Source organism: Scyliorhinus canicula, chromosome 9 (genome assembly GCF_902713615.1).
Source record: "Scyliorhinus canicula chromosome 9, sScyCan1.1, whole genome shotgun sequence".
In the NCBI taxonomy this organism is placed as follows: Eukaryota; Metazoa; Chordata; class Chondrichthyes; order Carcharhiniformes; family Scyliorhinidae; genus Scyliorhinus; species Scyliorhinus canicula.
The window spans coordinates 25,663,811-25,680,465 of NC_052154.1; the positions used below are offsets into that span (position 1 = coordinate 25,663,811).

Here is a 16,655-nt window from a genome sequence, read left to right on the forward strand (position 1 = left end):
TCAAATCCACTGTTTTGACTGTACTCGGAATACAACAGAGAATTTTTTTAATTGCCCAAGAGACTTACTTTCCTTTTCTCTTTCCTCCACACCAAAAATATTGCTGACGATAATGCCATGCGCAGTACAGACATAAACGTATTTTAAAAATTTAAAGTTGTATTTTTAAAAATGGACACAAGTTTTTAAGATGGCCCTCAACACATCATGTGACTTTGACAATAATGGCTTCAGACAAGACCTGAAACTCAAGCAAATACCTCATTAAAATAAAAACAATTCCAACCACTTGTAAAACTCACAAGTTCTTTGTTAAGGATGAACTGTAAACAAAGAGGAATATGATACCCGCTGATTCATCTTCCTGTCTCACCATGGACAATGGAGATGTTGAAACTCAATGGGTGTTAGACAAATATAAATCTAATCAATCTTTCCTTGTATAGTGACGGTTCTTCATCTCAAACACAAACACCCTGGCTGTCTCAAAACACTCAGTATGAAAGGCTACAACACTTAAAAGAATTTTGTAAGTTTCTATGATATCTCCTCTCACTCTACGAAACTCCAATGAATATAATCCTAACCAATTTAGTATCTCCTCGTATGACAGTCCCGCCTTCTCAGCCTGGTAAACCCTCAGATAAGGACATTAAAACTGTACTCAATACTCCAGATGTGGCCTCACCAATGCCCTATACAACTGGGTAAAACATCTCCAATCCTATACTCAAATCCTCTCACAATGAAGACCAACATACTATTTGTCTTTTGTACTGCATGTTGTACCTGCAGCGACTGATGCACGAGGGCACCACGGTCTTGCTGAGCATCCACATCTCTCAATTTACACCCATTCAAATGATAACCTGACTTCCCATTTTTGCTACCAAAGCGGATATCTGCATATTTATCCATATTATACCGCATCTAATGATAATAATCTTTATTGCCATAAGAAGGCTTCCATTAACATTAACTGCAATGAAGTTACTGTGAAAAGTCCCCAGTCGCCACATTCTGGCGCCTGTTCGGGTACACAGAGGGAGAATTCAGAATGTCCAATTCACCTAACAGCACGTCTTTCGGGACTTGTGCGAGGAAACCGGAGAACCCTTGGCTCATCTCTCCAGGCATCTCCCCTCCCCAGGCCCACCGCGTGCAGGTGACGGATGTGAGCGAACACTCAGCAGACGTCAGATTATTGCATAGATTGAGGAGCGCCGGCACTCCGTTCTCTGCTGATTATCATCACACACCTCGACAGTCCCAGCACCCTGGGGTGATGTTACTCATACCCAGAGTGGGTGGTTAATGGGCAGGGGTTGGGCAGCACAGTGGCGCACTGGGTTAGCCCTGTTGCTGCACGGCACCGAGATCCCAGGTTCGATCCCGGCTCTGGGTTACTGCCAGTGGGGGGTTTGCACATTCTCCCTGTGTTTGCGTGGGTTTCCCCCCCACAACCCAAAAGATGTGCAGGGTAGGTGGATTGAACACGCTAAATTGCCCTTTAATTGGAAAAAATTAATTGGGTACACTAAATTTATAAAACAAAATAAATAGGTAGATAGCGATGACGGACCAGGCCACATCTTATGTGAAGTGGGTGAGGATGAGGGCCTCCCAGGCTCTCCGGGATTGCCAGACCCTTGCTGCTGCTGCCTGTCCTGCAGCCTCTGGCTTGTCCTCCGGTTCATCCCCGGGCTCGTACTCCAGCCCCTGCTGGTCTGGCGCCTCCACATCATCCTCGTCCTCCTCCTCCTCAGTGGGAACATGTGCCTCATCCCCAACCTACATGTCGCCCCCCTGCTGTGCCAGATTCTGGAAGATGCAGCAGACCACCATAAAGCGGGTGACCTTCCGGGTGGTCTACTGAAAGGCACCACCGGAGTGGATGAGGCATCGGAAACCCATTTTGAGAAGTCCGATGCACTGACAGCCCGAGTAGCCACATGGGCCTCGTTGTATCGGGTCTCCATTTCGATCTCAGGCCTCCGCACTGGCATCATTAGCCAGGTCCTTAAGTGTGTACCCCTTATCCCCCCCCCCCCCCCCCCCCCAAGAGCCAGCCGCCCATCCTGGGGTGGTTCACGAGGAGGCCAGGGATGTCTGACTGCCACAGGATGTAGCTGTCGTGCACCTGGGAAGTGTGTACACACATGCATGATCTTCTTGTGGTGGTCACACACGAGATGAATGTTCAGGGAATGGAACCCCTTCCTGTTAATATAGGGTACTCCCAGATGGCCCGGTAAGTGCAAGGTGACATGTGTGCAGTCCATCAGGCCCTGAACCTGGAGCATCCCGGTGATGGCGGAGAATCCTGCTGCCCAAGCACCTTATTGGGCTTGGTTCATGTCACGTTTATATAGTTTTCTGCCTGGGCAAACAGGGCATCTGTCACCTGTCGAATGCACCTGTGGGCTGTGACCTGTGAAATGTCACACAGGTCCCCGCTCAAGCCCTGGAAGGCGAGGCGTAAACGTTCAGGGACTGGATTTGCCGTCGGTAGGCGGCGGAATCGGGAAATGCGATTGGGCGGAAAAATCAGTTTTGACACCAAAATCGTGGCGGGTGCCGGTTTCACGCCAAATCGTAAATGTGTGATGTTTCGACAGTGGCGTCAATTATTCCACTCCGCACGTACAGTAAACAGCCTTGGCTTTTTTTGCGGGCCTGACCCTGTATTCACCACAATTCTCCGAATCCATCACGGAGAATTCCCGACGGCGAGGTTCACTTGTGCTTTTAAAAATCATGAAATAGGTGCCTTGGCTGCTGAGGGAGAGAGAGGGGGTACGGAAAGTGTCTGACATAGTCATAGATTGCTGACAGTCGTGCTGCTATAGCAGCGGGTAGACAGGCACGGAACGCCATTGCTGCAGCTTGCAAGACAGCCATGCAGCTGCACACGTTGCTGATTGCCCACTGAGAACTTAGGGCCACAGGTCGTATGGATGTTCCCCCAGGCAAAACTTGCGCCGCACCTGGACCGATTAAACAACCGTTCCCCCAGGCCAACTCCTAGGTGGTCTCTGGCCCCAGACAACCAATCAGTGGGATGGGCATGCTCCATTGCAACCTGTGCCATCTGCTATATATATGCGGCTGCAGCTCGTCAGCCTCCCGAGTATCAGTCACAAATCTGGCGAGCCCCACACCATTTCTCATTGGAATCGATTATGTTCCATGTGGTATCAGTGCTAGCCTCTCAATGGTTGTTGAATCGGTCCAGGCGTGGCTCACGTTTTGCTGTTTTGGAAGTCCGCGAATCCTGCCCTGGCATCAACACTTAGTCTCAGGAATGGAGAATCCCGTTGCAGGGCTGTAGTGACCTTGACGACAAGGCCGCACTGTCTCCTTGTTGAGGCAGAGCCTCCTGCGGCACACGCTGTCTGTCATTTGTTTAAGGACCAGCGACACCTGTACACCTTGGGACATCGAGGACCTCCCCCTCTGGGTCCCTCTCTGGCTTGATGGGCGGCGGGTCCTTAGGGTGTGGGGCAGGTCCCTGCATGTGGGCTGTGTCGCATCCCGTGTGTTAGGAAGTTGGATGCTGCGTATGTGGTGTTGCCATCCGCTGTGTTCAGGCACAGTGTCCAGGCATTACGGTCTCATTGGGATGCTTGGCAATGGCTCCCACATGCTACATGGCCTGCCCAGCCACAGGAATCCACTTGGGTTGTGTGGTGCTCAGAGGCTATCAGAGGCCTCAGCAGTCGGTGGGGGTAATGGGTGTTCGGTGGGGCAGGTAGGCAGAGGCTAGGGCTGCCCCCAGAATGGGCACATACTATCCAGGGGCTGTTTAGCACAGGGCTAAATCGCTGGCTTTGAAAGCAGACCAAGGCAGGTCAGCAGCACGGTTCAATTCCCGTACCAGCCTCCCCAAACAGGCGCCGGTATGTGGCGACTAGGGGCTTTTCACAGTAACTTTATTTGAAGCCTACTTGTGTCAATAAGCGATTTTCATTTCATTTCATTTCAGGGGTTGGCATGGTGGAGTGCATATGGTTTACCCCCCCCCCCCCCCAACACCACGGTGACCCACCCCTGCTGCTGGTGCCCCAACCCCTGCCAAGCACTGGGGTGTCAAGCCCAGCACCCCCGGGCTCTTTGCCTGCTACTCACCTCTTTGGCTTTCTGCAGAAGCCCTTCCGCCAGGTTCACGTTTTTAAAAAGGAGTACTAATCGGTGCCAGCGTATCCACTTGCTGGGGAGGCTGCTGAATGACGGGAGGCCGTTGGACATGGGGTGGCTCCCGTTAATTGTATGGAAATAGGGCTTAAGTGGTGATAAATAGTTTCTCGCTCCCGATTTCGCCTACGGGAGCGGGCTGGTCGCTTCGCAAACTGTTTGGCACCTAGCGCGGTTCTCGTTTTCGGCCTCTCCCATGATTCTCCGGCCTCATTGCACTCAAGCGTCTGGCAGAAGAGTGTGGTAAGAAACAATCTTGTCTAATTTTAAATTCACAAACACTGCTGCTGGAATCAACTGAATTGAGAAATCATTCTGAGGTAAGAAAATAAGCACACCCCTCACAGAAAGAAACACCTTGGTCGCAGACAACATGAAAACACACAACCTCTGTCTGTCGGGGCAATAAGAAGCATTTCTAGTACGAACATACTTATTTGGAAGTCTTGTGCAATCACAATCACCATTCTATTTTGAAGACACAGCTTGACAAGAAAATATTTTATCCAAAATAGCAGAGATTGCAAAAGACGCACGAGAAAGCGAAAATGTTGACAACATGTTTGGAGCACAGGCCAGTTATTCAATATTTTATTTGAATAATTTACAACACTAAAGATAGGAGATATTTTCCACTTTATGTTGTCTCAGAACTTCCTCAAATCTGGAAGATGTTGAAATTTTAGTATCTTTGTACTGGTTTTGAACATTTCAGCATTTTAAGTGGTTTTGACCATGGTCAGACAGAGAAGAAGTTCCACTCTCAAATTCAGAAAAAAACAAGAAAAGTTGGAATGATAGAAGCCAACTTGGTCAATGAAGAATTCTGCTTCTTCTGCTTATAGATGGCAACAATAACCATGATGCTCTTCTTCGAGCCACCCAAAGTTCCTAATCTCTTCTAATCTACAGTTTAAACCGATGTATCAGAAAATGGCACAGAAGCTGGCCATTCAGCACATCAAGCCTATTCTGGTCATGTCCTGAAACATTAAATGCTCTTTCACAATAGCACTCAGCACCCTATTAGGCATTTCTAACACCCAAGATGGACATGTATTAATATTACTGGTACTCCGCTTTTACGTCACATCTCCATACTTTAAATACATCAGTACCGCTGTGATATTCACGACACCACGCTGATGAACAAACCCACCTCTTGACATATTATAAATATATTTTAAGGACGACATTTGCTTCGAATTCAAACTTTAAGGTTTGCTAAAGTTTCCAAACTGCCAAACAAATATCCCTGGAGACAGCTGAAACTCAGCTCATGTAACAACACAGGAGTGTTGAAGGGGATGCCCTCCATTTATGATGAATTGTGTTAAACAATTCTAAGTCTCTTGCCTGAGGTTACCTGCTGCTAAGAAATAGTTATTTTGTCTCAGACTTTTCTTGGACCATTACCATTTCCTGATTTACTTATCTGTGACTCACTCAGAATATTGTACTCGTTATTATTTTTAAAGCAAATCATTTGTCAACTGTTGCTCCCTGCTCCTGGCAAAACTCAAACTTGATACTTTATCTTTTGCGGTGATATTTTGGCATTTAGGAACATGGATATTAAAACTCTTCCGATCAACCTTTTCCTTGGTCCACATTTGGGCCAGGGCAATACCGCCCCTTTGCTGACACCACAAACCCCCCTTCCCCCGCCCCATGTGCCCCTCGCCAGCCTCCACTTCTCCCTGTACCCCCGTTTTGCATGCCCCCCCCCCCCCCCCCCCACCAAACACACACACCCGTCCCCCACAAGATAACATTTCAGGTCACTGACCTCGCACTGGAACAGCTCTGTGCCTGGGCATGGACTTAAAGTGCTACTCTGCCCCTTTCTCCCCACAGATGTTGCCAGAACTGCTGAGTATTTTGAAATCATTTTCAGTTCTTGTTTTGCCTGACAAGTGTACCCTCCACGTGCAATGTCATGGGAACTGACCTGCTTGGTATGAAATAGTCAAAACTATTGTCTCCTTTTGATCTACCTGATGATCCAATGCACTCATGCTGTCATCCTAAGAGATACAGACCAGGAATTTCACATTCAAGTTCCCCATCTCCTGAGCAACAAGATTTGAACCCAGCCAACTGTGTAGGGCAGTTGAGTCAACTCTGGAAACTTGAGAATAGTATGGAAGGGGCTTAATTGGGAATTTAGAGACAGTGGGAATTTGAAGAAGGACCTAATATACTATATATATGTATATATATAAACACCTGAGGATAATGGATAAGAGTTAAATTACAGCTACAGGAGCTGACCTGTGAAAGAGCAGTGGGGTGGAGAACAGCAGAGCATTCCTGACACAATGGGTAGAATCATAAAATTTACAGTGCAGAAAGAGGCCATTCGGCCCATCAAGTCTGTACTTGCCCTTGGAAAAAGCACCCCATTTAAGCCCACACTTCCTACCCCTGTAACCCAGTAACCCCACCTAACCTTTTTGGACACCAAGGGCAATTTAGCAATCCACCTAACCTGCACATCTTTGGAATGTGGGAGGAAACCGGAGCACCAGGAGGAAACCCACGCACACACAAGGAGAACGTGCAGACTCCGCTCAGACAGTGACCCAAGCCGGGAAACGAACCTGGACCTTGGAGCTGTGAAGTATCTGTGCTAACCACTATGCTACCGTGTTGCCCTCAACATGGTAAGCAGTGGGTAAGTTGTTTTCGTCACTACATAAAGGCAAGGCAAGAGTTCTAGCTGTTTTAAAAACTTAAATACATTTCTACTGGCTGCAAATATAACGTAAGAGTCTTTTAATTTACAGCAGGGGAGCTCAGTCCTTTGTATTGCACCGCTTGCAACATGTGGGGATTCGGAGACACTCCTTGAAGACTGGATGACCACATATACAGGAGGTGCCACCGGATTGACCAACTTGAACTCCAGATTTCAGAGCTTGAGCATTGGCTGGAGGCACTGAGGTGCATCTGCGGGGTTGAGAGTTAGGTGGATAGCACGTTTTAAACGTGGTCATTCTGCAAGGGTGACCACCAATCAGAAGAAGGGAGGTAGGCAGGTAATCAGAAAAGCCCCAGAGTGCACCTCACTCAAGAACTGTTTTTCTGTGTTGGAAAATAGTGGGAGCGACTGTTCCTCTGGGGCGTGCAACCAGAGCCAGGTTCACAGCACTGTGGGTGATTCAGCTGCATTACAGGGGAGGAGAAAGAGTGGAAGAGCAATAGTGGTAGGAGACTCAATCGTAAGGGGTGCAGACATGCTTTTCTGCAGCTGCAGACATGACCCAGGATGGTGTGTTACCTCCCTGGTGCCAGTGTCAGGGATGTCACTGAACAGCTGCAGGACATTCTGAAGGGGGAGAGCGAACAGACAGAGGTTGTGGTTCACATTGGTACCAACGGCAAAGGCAGAAAGAGATCCTGTAAAAGGAATTTAGGGAGCCAGGTAGCAGATTGGAAAGCAAGACCTCAAAGGCTGTAACCTCTGGATTAGTCCCACTGCCATATACCAGTGAGTATAGGCATAGGAGGATAGAGCAGGTCAGTGTGTGGCTGAAGAGATGGTGTAGGAGGGAGGACTTTAGATTCCTGGATCACTGAGTCCATTCCTGGGGAAGGTGGGACCTGCACAAGTTGGACGAGTTGCACTTGAACCAGAATGGGATGAACATCCTTGCTGGGAGCTTTGCTAATGCTGTTGGGGGTTTCAAACTAATTTGGCAGAGGGATGGGATTCGGAGTGGATGGAGAGTAGGGGGTGATGCACAGCCAAATGTAGAAGAAAAACCAAGTCAGTTTGGAAGGCTGAGTAATTATAGACAAGTTAAAGCACAAGGGACGTAGTATGGGACAGCTGGATGGTATTTGTTCTATTTTATTAAATCTATTTTAATGCAAGGAGTCTTGTGACTAAGGCGAATGAGTTGAAGGTGTTGATTAACACATGGGAATATGGTATTATTTCTATCGCAGACACATGGTTGAGGGAGGGGCAGGATGGGCAGCTCAATATTCCGGAGGTATAGATTTTTCGGGTGAGACAGGAGGTGTGTAAAAGAGGTGGTGTTGCAATATTGATGAAGGAGTCAATTACTGCAGTTAAGGAGGGATGATACCTCAGAAGGTTCCTCAAATGAGGCTATATGGGTAGAATTTAGAAACAAAAAAGGGGGAAAATCACATTGCTGGGAGTGTACTAAAGGGCCCCAAACAGTCACGGAGAGACAGTAGCGAAGATATGTTGGCAAATCATTGAGAAATGCAAGAATAATAGAATAATAGTATTGTGTTTCAACTTCCCCAATATTAACTGAGATTGTCAAAGTGTGAAAGGCTTAGAGGGTGGAATTCTTAAAGTGCATCCAGGAGAGTTTTTATGCCAGTATGTAGAAAATCCTACAAGAGAGGGGGTGGTGCTGGACCTAGTTTTAGAGAATGAAGCTGGGCAAGTGCCAGAAGTTCCAGTGGGGGAGCATTTTGGTGACAGTTATCATAACTCAGTAGGATTTAAGGCAGTTATGGAAAGTGACAAACATGGACCGGAAATAAAGGTACTAAATTGGGGGAAGGCCAACTTTAGTAGGATAAGGAGGGATCTGATAAAGTTGACTGGGAGCAGCTATTTGTAGGAAAATCTATATCAGAGCAATGGGATTCATTCGACAAGGAAATAGAGAGAGCATGGGGCCAAAATGTTCCTGTAAAAGTGAAGGGTGGAAGCAACAAGTCCAGAGGACGCTGGATGTCAAAGAATATCCAGAGTTGGATAAGGAAAAAAAAGGGAGACTTATGGTAGATATCGAGGGCTCAAAATAGCAGAAGCCCTAGAAGAGTATAGAGTGTCCAGGGGTTATTTAAAAAAATAAACCAGGAGAGTGAAGAATGGGCATGAAACAACACTGGCGGGCAAAAACAGGAAAATCCAAACGTGTTTTATAAATATTTTACGGGCAAGAAGATGACAAGGGAAAGATTAGGGACCAACGTGGTAATGTGGAGCCAGAAGACATAGGCAGCACGGTAGCAAAGTGGTTAGCACTATTGCTTCACCGCGCCACGGGTATGGGTTCGATTCCCGGCTTGGGTCACTGTCTGCGCAGAGTCTACACATTCTCCCCGTGTCTGCGTGGGTTTCCTCCGGGTGCTCCGGTTTCCCCCCGCAAGTCCCGAAAGACGTGCTTTTTAGGTGAATTGGACATCCTGAATTCTCCCTCAGTGAACCCAAACTAGTGCCGTAGTATGGTGATGAGGGGATTGTCACAGTAATTTAATTGCAGTGTTAATGTAAGCCTACTTGTGACACTAATAAAGATTATTATTATTAGGGTAAGTTTTAAATGAGTACTTTGCATCTGTGTTCACTATGGAGAAGAACGATGTATGATCTCGATGCGAATGTAGAGGTATGGTCAGTAAGCTTGCAGATGACACAAAGTAGTGGTATGATAACTGGTGTGTACAGGACGATATAGACGGGCTGGTTAGATGGGCAGAGCAATGGCAAATGGAATTTAACCCTGAAGAGGGTGAGGTAATGCATTTTGGGAGGACTAACAAGGCAAGGGAATATAAAATGAATGGTAGGCCTTGGAAGTACAGAGGATCAGAGAGACCTTGGGGTGCATGTTATAGATCCTTGAAGACAGCAGGACAAGTAGACAAGGTGGTTAAGAAGGCATATGCGTTACTTGCTGGGGCTGTTTTCCTTGGAGCAAAGCAGACTGAGGGGGTACCGGATTGAGGTATATAAAATGAGGGGCAATACGGTGGATAGGAAGGAACCTTTCCCCTGGATGGGCTGGGAGAAGAATGCAGAGATCCTTCAGTGTCATTTGGACAAGTTGAGTGAGTGGGCAAATGAATGGCAGATGCAGTATAATTTAGATAAATGCGCGGTTATCCAGTTGGTAGCAAAACGAGAAGGCAGATTATCCGACGCCAAAAACTAGGTGAGGAAATGTGCAAAGGAACCTGGGTGTCCTCGTACCAGTCACTGAATAAAAGTATGCAGGTGCAGCAGGTGGTACAGGAAGCAAATGGTATGCGGACCTTCACTGGATGAGGATTAGAGTCCAGGAGCAGAGAGGTCTTGCTGCAATTCTACAGGGCCTTGGTGATGTGGCACCTGGAATATTGTGTGCAGTTTTAGTCTCCTTATCGGAGGAAGGATGTTCTTGCTCTGGAGAGATTGCTGCGAAGGTTTACCAGACTGATTCCTGGGATGGTGAGACTGACATATGAAGAGAGACTGAATAGGTTAGGATTGTATTCGCTGGAGTTCATAAGTATGAAGGTGGGAATCTCGTAAAAACCTATACCATTCTAACAGGACAAGAATGAATAGATGCAGGAAGGATGTTCCTGATGGTGGGTGTATCCAGAACCAGGGGTCGCAGTATGAGGATATGGGGTAGACCATTTAGGGCAGAGATGAGGAGAAATTTCTTCAGCCAGAGTGGTGAGCCTGTGGAATTCATTACCACAGGAAATAATTGAGGCCAAAACATTATGTTTTCAAGAAGCAGTTTGATATGGGGTGAAGGGGATCAACAGATAAGGAGGGGGGGGGGGGGGGGGGGAGAATTAGGCTATTGAGTTGCATGATCAGCCATGATCATAATGAATGGCGAAGTAGGCTCGAAGGGCCGATTGGCCTCCTCCTGCCCCTATTTTCTACGTTTTTATGAAGAGGCATAGACTACAAGAACAGGGTGGTTATGTCGCTGCACAAAACGCTGGTTAGGCCACAGCTGGAGTACAGTGTGCCATTCAAGTCGCTGTACTATAGGCAGGAAAGGGTGGAGGAAATCTAGCAGGGTGTTGCCGGAGCTGGAGCCTTTCAGCTATTCAGAGAGAACGGATAGGCTGGGGCAGGTGGAGGGTTCGAGGAGGAGCGAGGGAAAACATTTTCGCCCGGAGGGTGGTGGGAATCGGGCGGGAAATCACAGCCTGAAAGGGCGACGGAGCCGGGAGCGCCTCCGCAGACACGGCGAAGGGCTAAATGCTGGGAAATGCGATTAGAACAGATAGGTGGTGGGTGGAGTGGGCTGGCCCGGCCGCAGTGGGCCGAAGGGCCTCTTCTCGGGCTGTAAAAGCTCCATAGCTCTCATGCGACTGGTGTAAAGCTGATACGTCAGTTCATAATTTATTTATTTTTAAAAGGGGGTAAATCTTGTCTCATTTATTTAAATATTAATTGGGATGGAGGGGAGGGGGGAAGACGTCAACTGTGGAGCCGGAAGGTTCACTTCGCCAATAGGGAGATGAAGGTTCATCATTCACCGCTCGGTGGGCCCGACCCGGGGGCTTTGTCCGTTCCTCTTTTACCTTCTGCCTGCTCTCCGTGTCCAGCTGGATCGCCGCCCGCGCCAACTTCATGGCGTTTTGCAGCGCCATCGCCCCCGACTCGTTCAACGCCATGTTCGCCGCGCTGCCGGAACCTTTGTTCTGGACGCCAGGAAACACCCGGAAGGTGTTGTGCGCCCCCGAGTGCGGGCGCCCGGACACGTTAAAGAGCGGACCGCTGCGGGGCACGGGGGCACGTCGCTGCTGGGCGGGGTGGGGGGAGGGGTGAGTGACTGTGAAGCACGGGAGGCGTGACCACGATGCACGTCATTGCGGGCCACGTGGCTGCGAGGCACGGGTGGCTACGAAGCACGGAGGCACGTCACTGCGGGGCACGTTGCTGCGGGGCAGACGCAGGAGATCCATCGGTGGCCGGAGCTGTCATGGCTGCTGCCAGTCACCTCAGGCCACTGCCGGCAAAGAGGTTCCAAGTCCCCCGACCCGCTTCCCCCGACCCCCCAAAAAAACTCCAGCTGCCTTTCAAAAGTGTGCATGCATTTAGATTTTTCTTTTGCAAGCGGGAATGTTGGGCGTGACTTGAGCAACTTTTGAACCATCTCGCAGTTCTCACCTGTCCAGTTCATAAGCCAGTTCTGGGTTTTTGCCGCATTTTCTGCATTGGTCGCCTTGGGCGCGATTCGGCGGTTCCCTGTTTCTCGGTGGCGCGCTGTCCGCTGGTAACGGGATTCCATCTTCCCGGCGGCTGTCAATGGGATTTCCCATTGAAGCCACCTCAAATCCCCGGGAAACCAGTGGACCGATGTTCGCTGCCGGCGGGTAAAGAGAATCCCAATAGCTGGAAAATTCTAGCCCTTATTTAAGGAAAGATGTAAATGCGTTAGAACTACTTTGGAGACGGTTTTACTAGACTGATACCAGGAATGGGCAGCTTGTCTTTCGAGGAAAGAAGGGAGAGTTTCGACTCGTACCCACTGGGGTTTAGAAGAATAAAAGGCGTCTTGATCGAAGCCTTTACAATCCTGAGGGGTCTTGAGAGGATGGATGTGGAGGGGATTTTTCCTCTTGTCGGAGAATCTAGAACAAGGGGTCACTGTTTATGTGGTAGTCACCACTGTTTGTATATATTACACATATGGGGCGGCATTCTCCCCTACCCGGCGTGACGGAGGGTGCCGGCGTAGGGGAGTAGCGGCAACCACTCAGGGGTCGGGCCTCCCCAAAGGTGGGGAATTCTTCCCACCTTTGGGGGCCAGCCCCGCGCCAGAGCGGTTTGCACCAGAAGACTGGCGCAAAAAACCGGCGCCCCCGGCAGCGGGGCTGGCCGGCAGTGGCGGCAGCTGGCCGCTGACGTTGCTGCCGGCGCAGGCGCGATGTGGGGTTCTCTTCCATGGCGGCCACGGAGGAAAATAGTGCACCCAAGTCACTGGCCCGGAGTCTGAGCGGGGGGCCCCGATCGCGGGCCAGGCCACTGTGGGGGCACCCCCGGGGTTCGATCGCCCCCCGCCCCACCCCAGGACCCCGGGGCCCGCTTGCGCCGCTGATCCCGCCGTTCCAGAGGTGGTTCAAACCTCGGCGGCGGGAGAGGCCACCCAGCGGCGGGACTTCGGCCCATCCGGGCCGGAGAATCACCGCAGGGGCCTCTCCGATCGGAGTGGCGAGATTCCCGCCACCGCCACTTCCCGGGTGGCGGAGAATCTCTGCCACGGCGGGGGCGGGAATTTCGGCGGCCCCATGCGATTCTCCGACCCTGCTGGGGGTCGGAGAATTTCGCCAATGAGTAGTAATACGGTAAAGCCCCTGTACTACAGGTACGGGGGTAGATCCTGGTTACGCCCAGTAGGCGGAGTATAAATGTGTGTGCTCACCGAGCTGCAGCCATTTCGGCAGTAGCTGTAGGAGGCAACACATCTGCGTAATAAAGCCTTGATTAGTCTCTACTCTCTTGCAATTGATAGCGCATCAATTTATTACGCAGAGATTTTACAGAAACGGACCTACGCATCAAGCTAAATCGCCTGGAGCTGCACCCTCAAGCAGACAACGCCACAGGCTAGCTTGCTTCGAAGCCTACATTTGATCACCCTCAGAAGCACAAAACTACAGATCCTGTACACACGATTGAGCTCTGATATTTTTCCTCTTATCCGGGACGTGCCCAGCTACACCGAGGCCATGGTGCTTCTGAAAGAGAACTACACACGGCCGATCAACAAACTCTATGCCAGGCATCTCCTGTCCACGCAGCAACAACTCCCCAGATAGTCATTGGAAGATTTCTGGCGTGCCCAGCATGCCCTGGCGAGGAACTGCGATTGCCAGGCAGTCTTGGCCGTTGAACATTCCGAACTCCTAATCAGTGACGCATTCGTTACGGACATAGGGTCGGCGTACATCCACCAGCGTCTCTTAGAAGGGGGTACGCAATCAAGAAACTTGCAAACTCGCTAACGGTTGCCTCCCGTAATGTACAAGCGTACGCCCCCGACTGCACGGCGACCCCCTCCTGGACACCGTGGACCCCACCAGCGACCACCCCCAGCGAACCCCAAGCCTGTGCCGCGTGGCAGCCAGCCAACCCCGGGGGGCCCAAGTGCTATTTCTGCGGGCAGACAAGGCACCCCTGACAGCGTGCCCGACGCGGAGCGCACTCTGCAAGGCCTGCAGGAAGAAATGACATATCGCTGCGATGTGCCAAGCCCGGTCGATCGCCACTGTAACCAGCTCCATTGTTCCTGCACCCCCTACGTGCGACCCGTGGGTGCCAACATTTTCGACCCCGCAACCCCCGTGCGGCCCGTGGGCACCGCCATCTTCCCCCCCCCCCCCCCCCAGCAAACCTCGTGCGCCGCCATTTTCGTCCCCGCAACCAGCCGCAGCTCGCCTCCATCATGCTCGACCAGTCCCGGCCACACAACCGCGACAAAGACGGTGAAAGTTGATGGCCACAAGACACCTTGCCTTCTCGACTCCAGGGTCATGCTCAGTGAACTTATATAATTTGCAGGCTAACCTGTAAATGAGCACTCTGGTCAGCCATCTGAAATAGGTAGGTGCACACTGAAAGGGTCAGCTAGAGGTTGGGCAGAGAAAAGTTTGCATATTTTTGAGCAGGAATGCCCTCCCTTGGCTCTCAAAAGTACCACTGCCTGTTGCCGGCATCGGGTGCCCCATGAACATACAGTACTGAAGGAGGCCATTCGGCCCAGGAAGTCTGCACCAACCCACTTACACCCTATCCCCATAACCCAATAACCCCTCCTAACTGTTTTGGACACTAAGAGCAATTTATCATGGCCAATCCACCTGTCCTGCACGTCTTTGGATTGTGGGAGGAAACCGGAGCACCCGGAGGAAACCCACACAGACACAGGGAGAACGTGCAGACTCCTCACAGACAGTGGCCCAGCAGGGAATCGAACCTGGGACCCTGGTACTGTGAAGCCACAGTGCTATCTACTTGTGCTGCCCCTTGTGAACATCGACTCGGGCTCGGCTTGTCCTCTAGTGTGTGAAACTTTCTGTTTATGGTTACTGAGAGCTTCCTGGCTTGCTCAAATTATGCCGAATGCTTTCATGTCGCCCAAGTCTGCGAAAGGTTCATATTCTTAACTTTGGATTGGTGGCAATCTGCTAGCTTCGTGACCATTTGGGCAGCAGTTTAAAGTTCCCCGATGTATGTATTGCAGGTGGAGCTTCATGACTGGATGAGAAAGCGTTTTCTCATGCATGTGTTCTGGTGATAAATAAGGCACAGCACATTCTGTTAAATGGTCGCAGACCTGAAACTCTGGCAGCTTCTGCTGCCAGAGCCACTGAGAATTTCTAGCATTTCCTGATTTTATTTCAGATTTCCAACATTGGCAGTACTTTGCCTCTGCAAAACGTGTTTACTCTGGCATGCCTAGAAAAAAAACTTGGCCATGGAGAGATTTAAAGTATCTGCTTCCTTTAAATATGATTAAGGCAATTACTTACTTAACAGGTGGGTGAGCAGAAGTGAGATACTCTGATGTGAAAACACAGCAAGGGCTATATTCCAAAAGGAAATAGACTCTGTTGCTGAATGCAATTTTTGGAAGGTTTGGTGAAGCTTAATCTTTAGTAAAACCTGATTATTCAAGTGTAACCCAACTTATTCAAATTTGCAATAAAATAGATTGCTATCTAGTCGGCCTAACTAGGACATAAGTAGACCAATAATACAAGTTAGGAATCATTTTATAATGTTGAGAATATTTTTAAGATGATGTTCTCTAATTTGCTTTGCCAGAGAGGATAGAACGTGGTCCCGTAGCTGACTTCTAGCTGGTTTGATACACCCTTCACAGTGGGGTGCACGGGCAGCAGTGCATTGCCATCGACAGGATGAACTACAGAAATTCACCAAGGCTCCTTGGCCAACACCTCCCAAACCTGCGACCATGATAAATTGGAGGGTACTTTAAAAATAACTTATCTGGACCGGGAGGGACAGGATGGTGTACCAAAAAACTATCTTGACTATTGAGTCGATTTGGCTTGTGAACAGTAAAAATAGAGATTATGGGTGTAAGACAGGGGAATGACACTAAGTCATGATGCTTGTATGGACAGCACGGTAGCACAGTGGTTAGCATTGTTGCTTCACAGCGCCAGGGTCCCATGTTCGATTCCCGGCTTGGGTCACTGTGCGGAGTCTGCACATTCTTCCTGTGTCTGCGTGGATTTCCTCCCACAAGTCCCGAAAGATGTGCTTGTTACGTAATTTGGCCATTCTGAATTCTCCCTCCATGTACCCGAACAGGCGTCGGAATGTGGCGACTAGGGGATTTTCACAGTAACTTAATTGCAGTGTTAATGTAAGCCTACTTGTGACAATAAAGATTATTATTATTATTATTATATGGAGAGCTGGTGAAGACACAATGGGCCAAATGGCCTCCCTCTGCCCCATCACAATTCTGCGATCTAATAGAAAACCCTGGTCATAAAAAAAACACAAATGTGCCACAGAATGATTACAAAGTTGCCCGTTGGACTGTTGCAGATTTCAGTTCATAGCTTTCCTTTATGTGTCAGCAAACTGGATGCAGAATTCTGGTTAATCTGTTAGCAACAAAAATGAAACCCAGCTGCACTGGGTGGTGTTTGAATGGGAACCAGAAAATGTCTGAATAATCAATATCTTCTAATGC

The 16,655-nt window shown here is 49.4% G+C and overlaps 1 protein-coding gene across 2 annotated transcripts in view; it reads right to left on the minus strand.

Moving 5' to 3' along the window:
- The window catches only part of vps9d1 (VPS9 domain containing 1), a 132,194-nt gene extending 120,512 nt beyond the window's left edge, over positions 1–11,682 (minus strand). Inside the window, exon 1 of one of the 2 annotated variants that reach the window (XM_038806367.1) lies at positions 11,503–11,682. In XM_038806367.1, coding sequence (XP_038662295.1) covers positions 11,503–11,595 — 93 coding nt within the window. In that variant the 5' untranslated portion in view covers positions 11,596–11,682. The remainder of the gene's footprint in view (positions 1–11,502) is intronic. The other variant, XM_038806366.1, reaches the window with a different exon arrangement.
- Between the last annotated feature and the right edge of the window lie 4,973 nt (positions 11,683–16,655).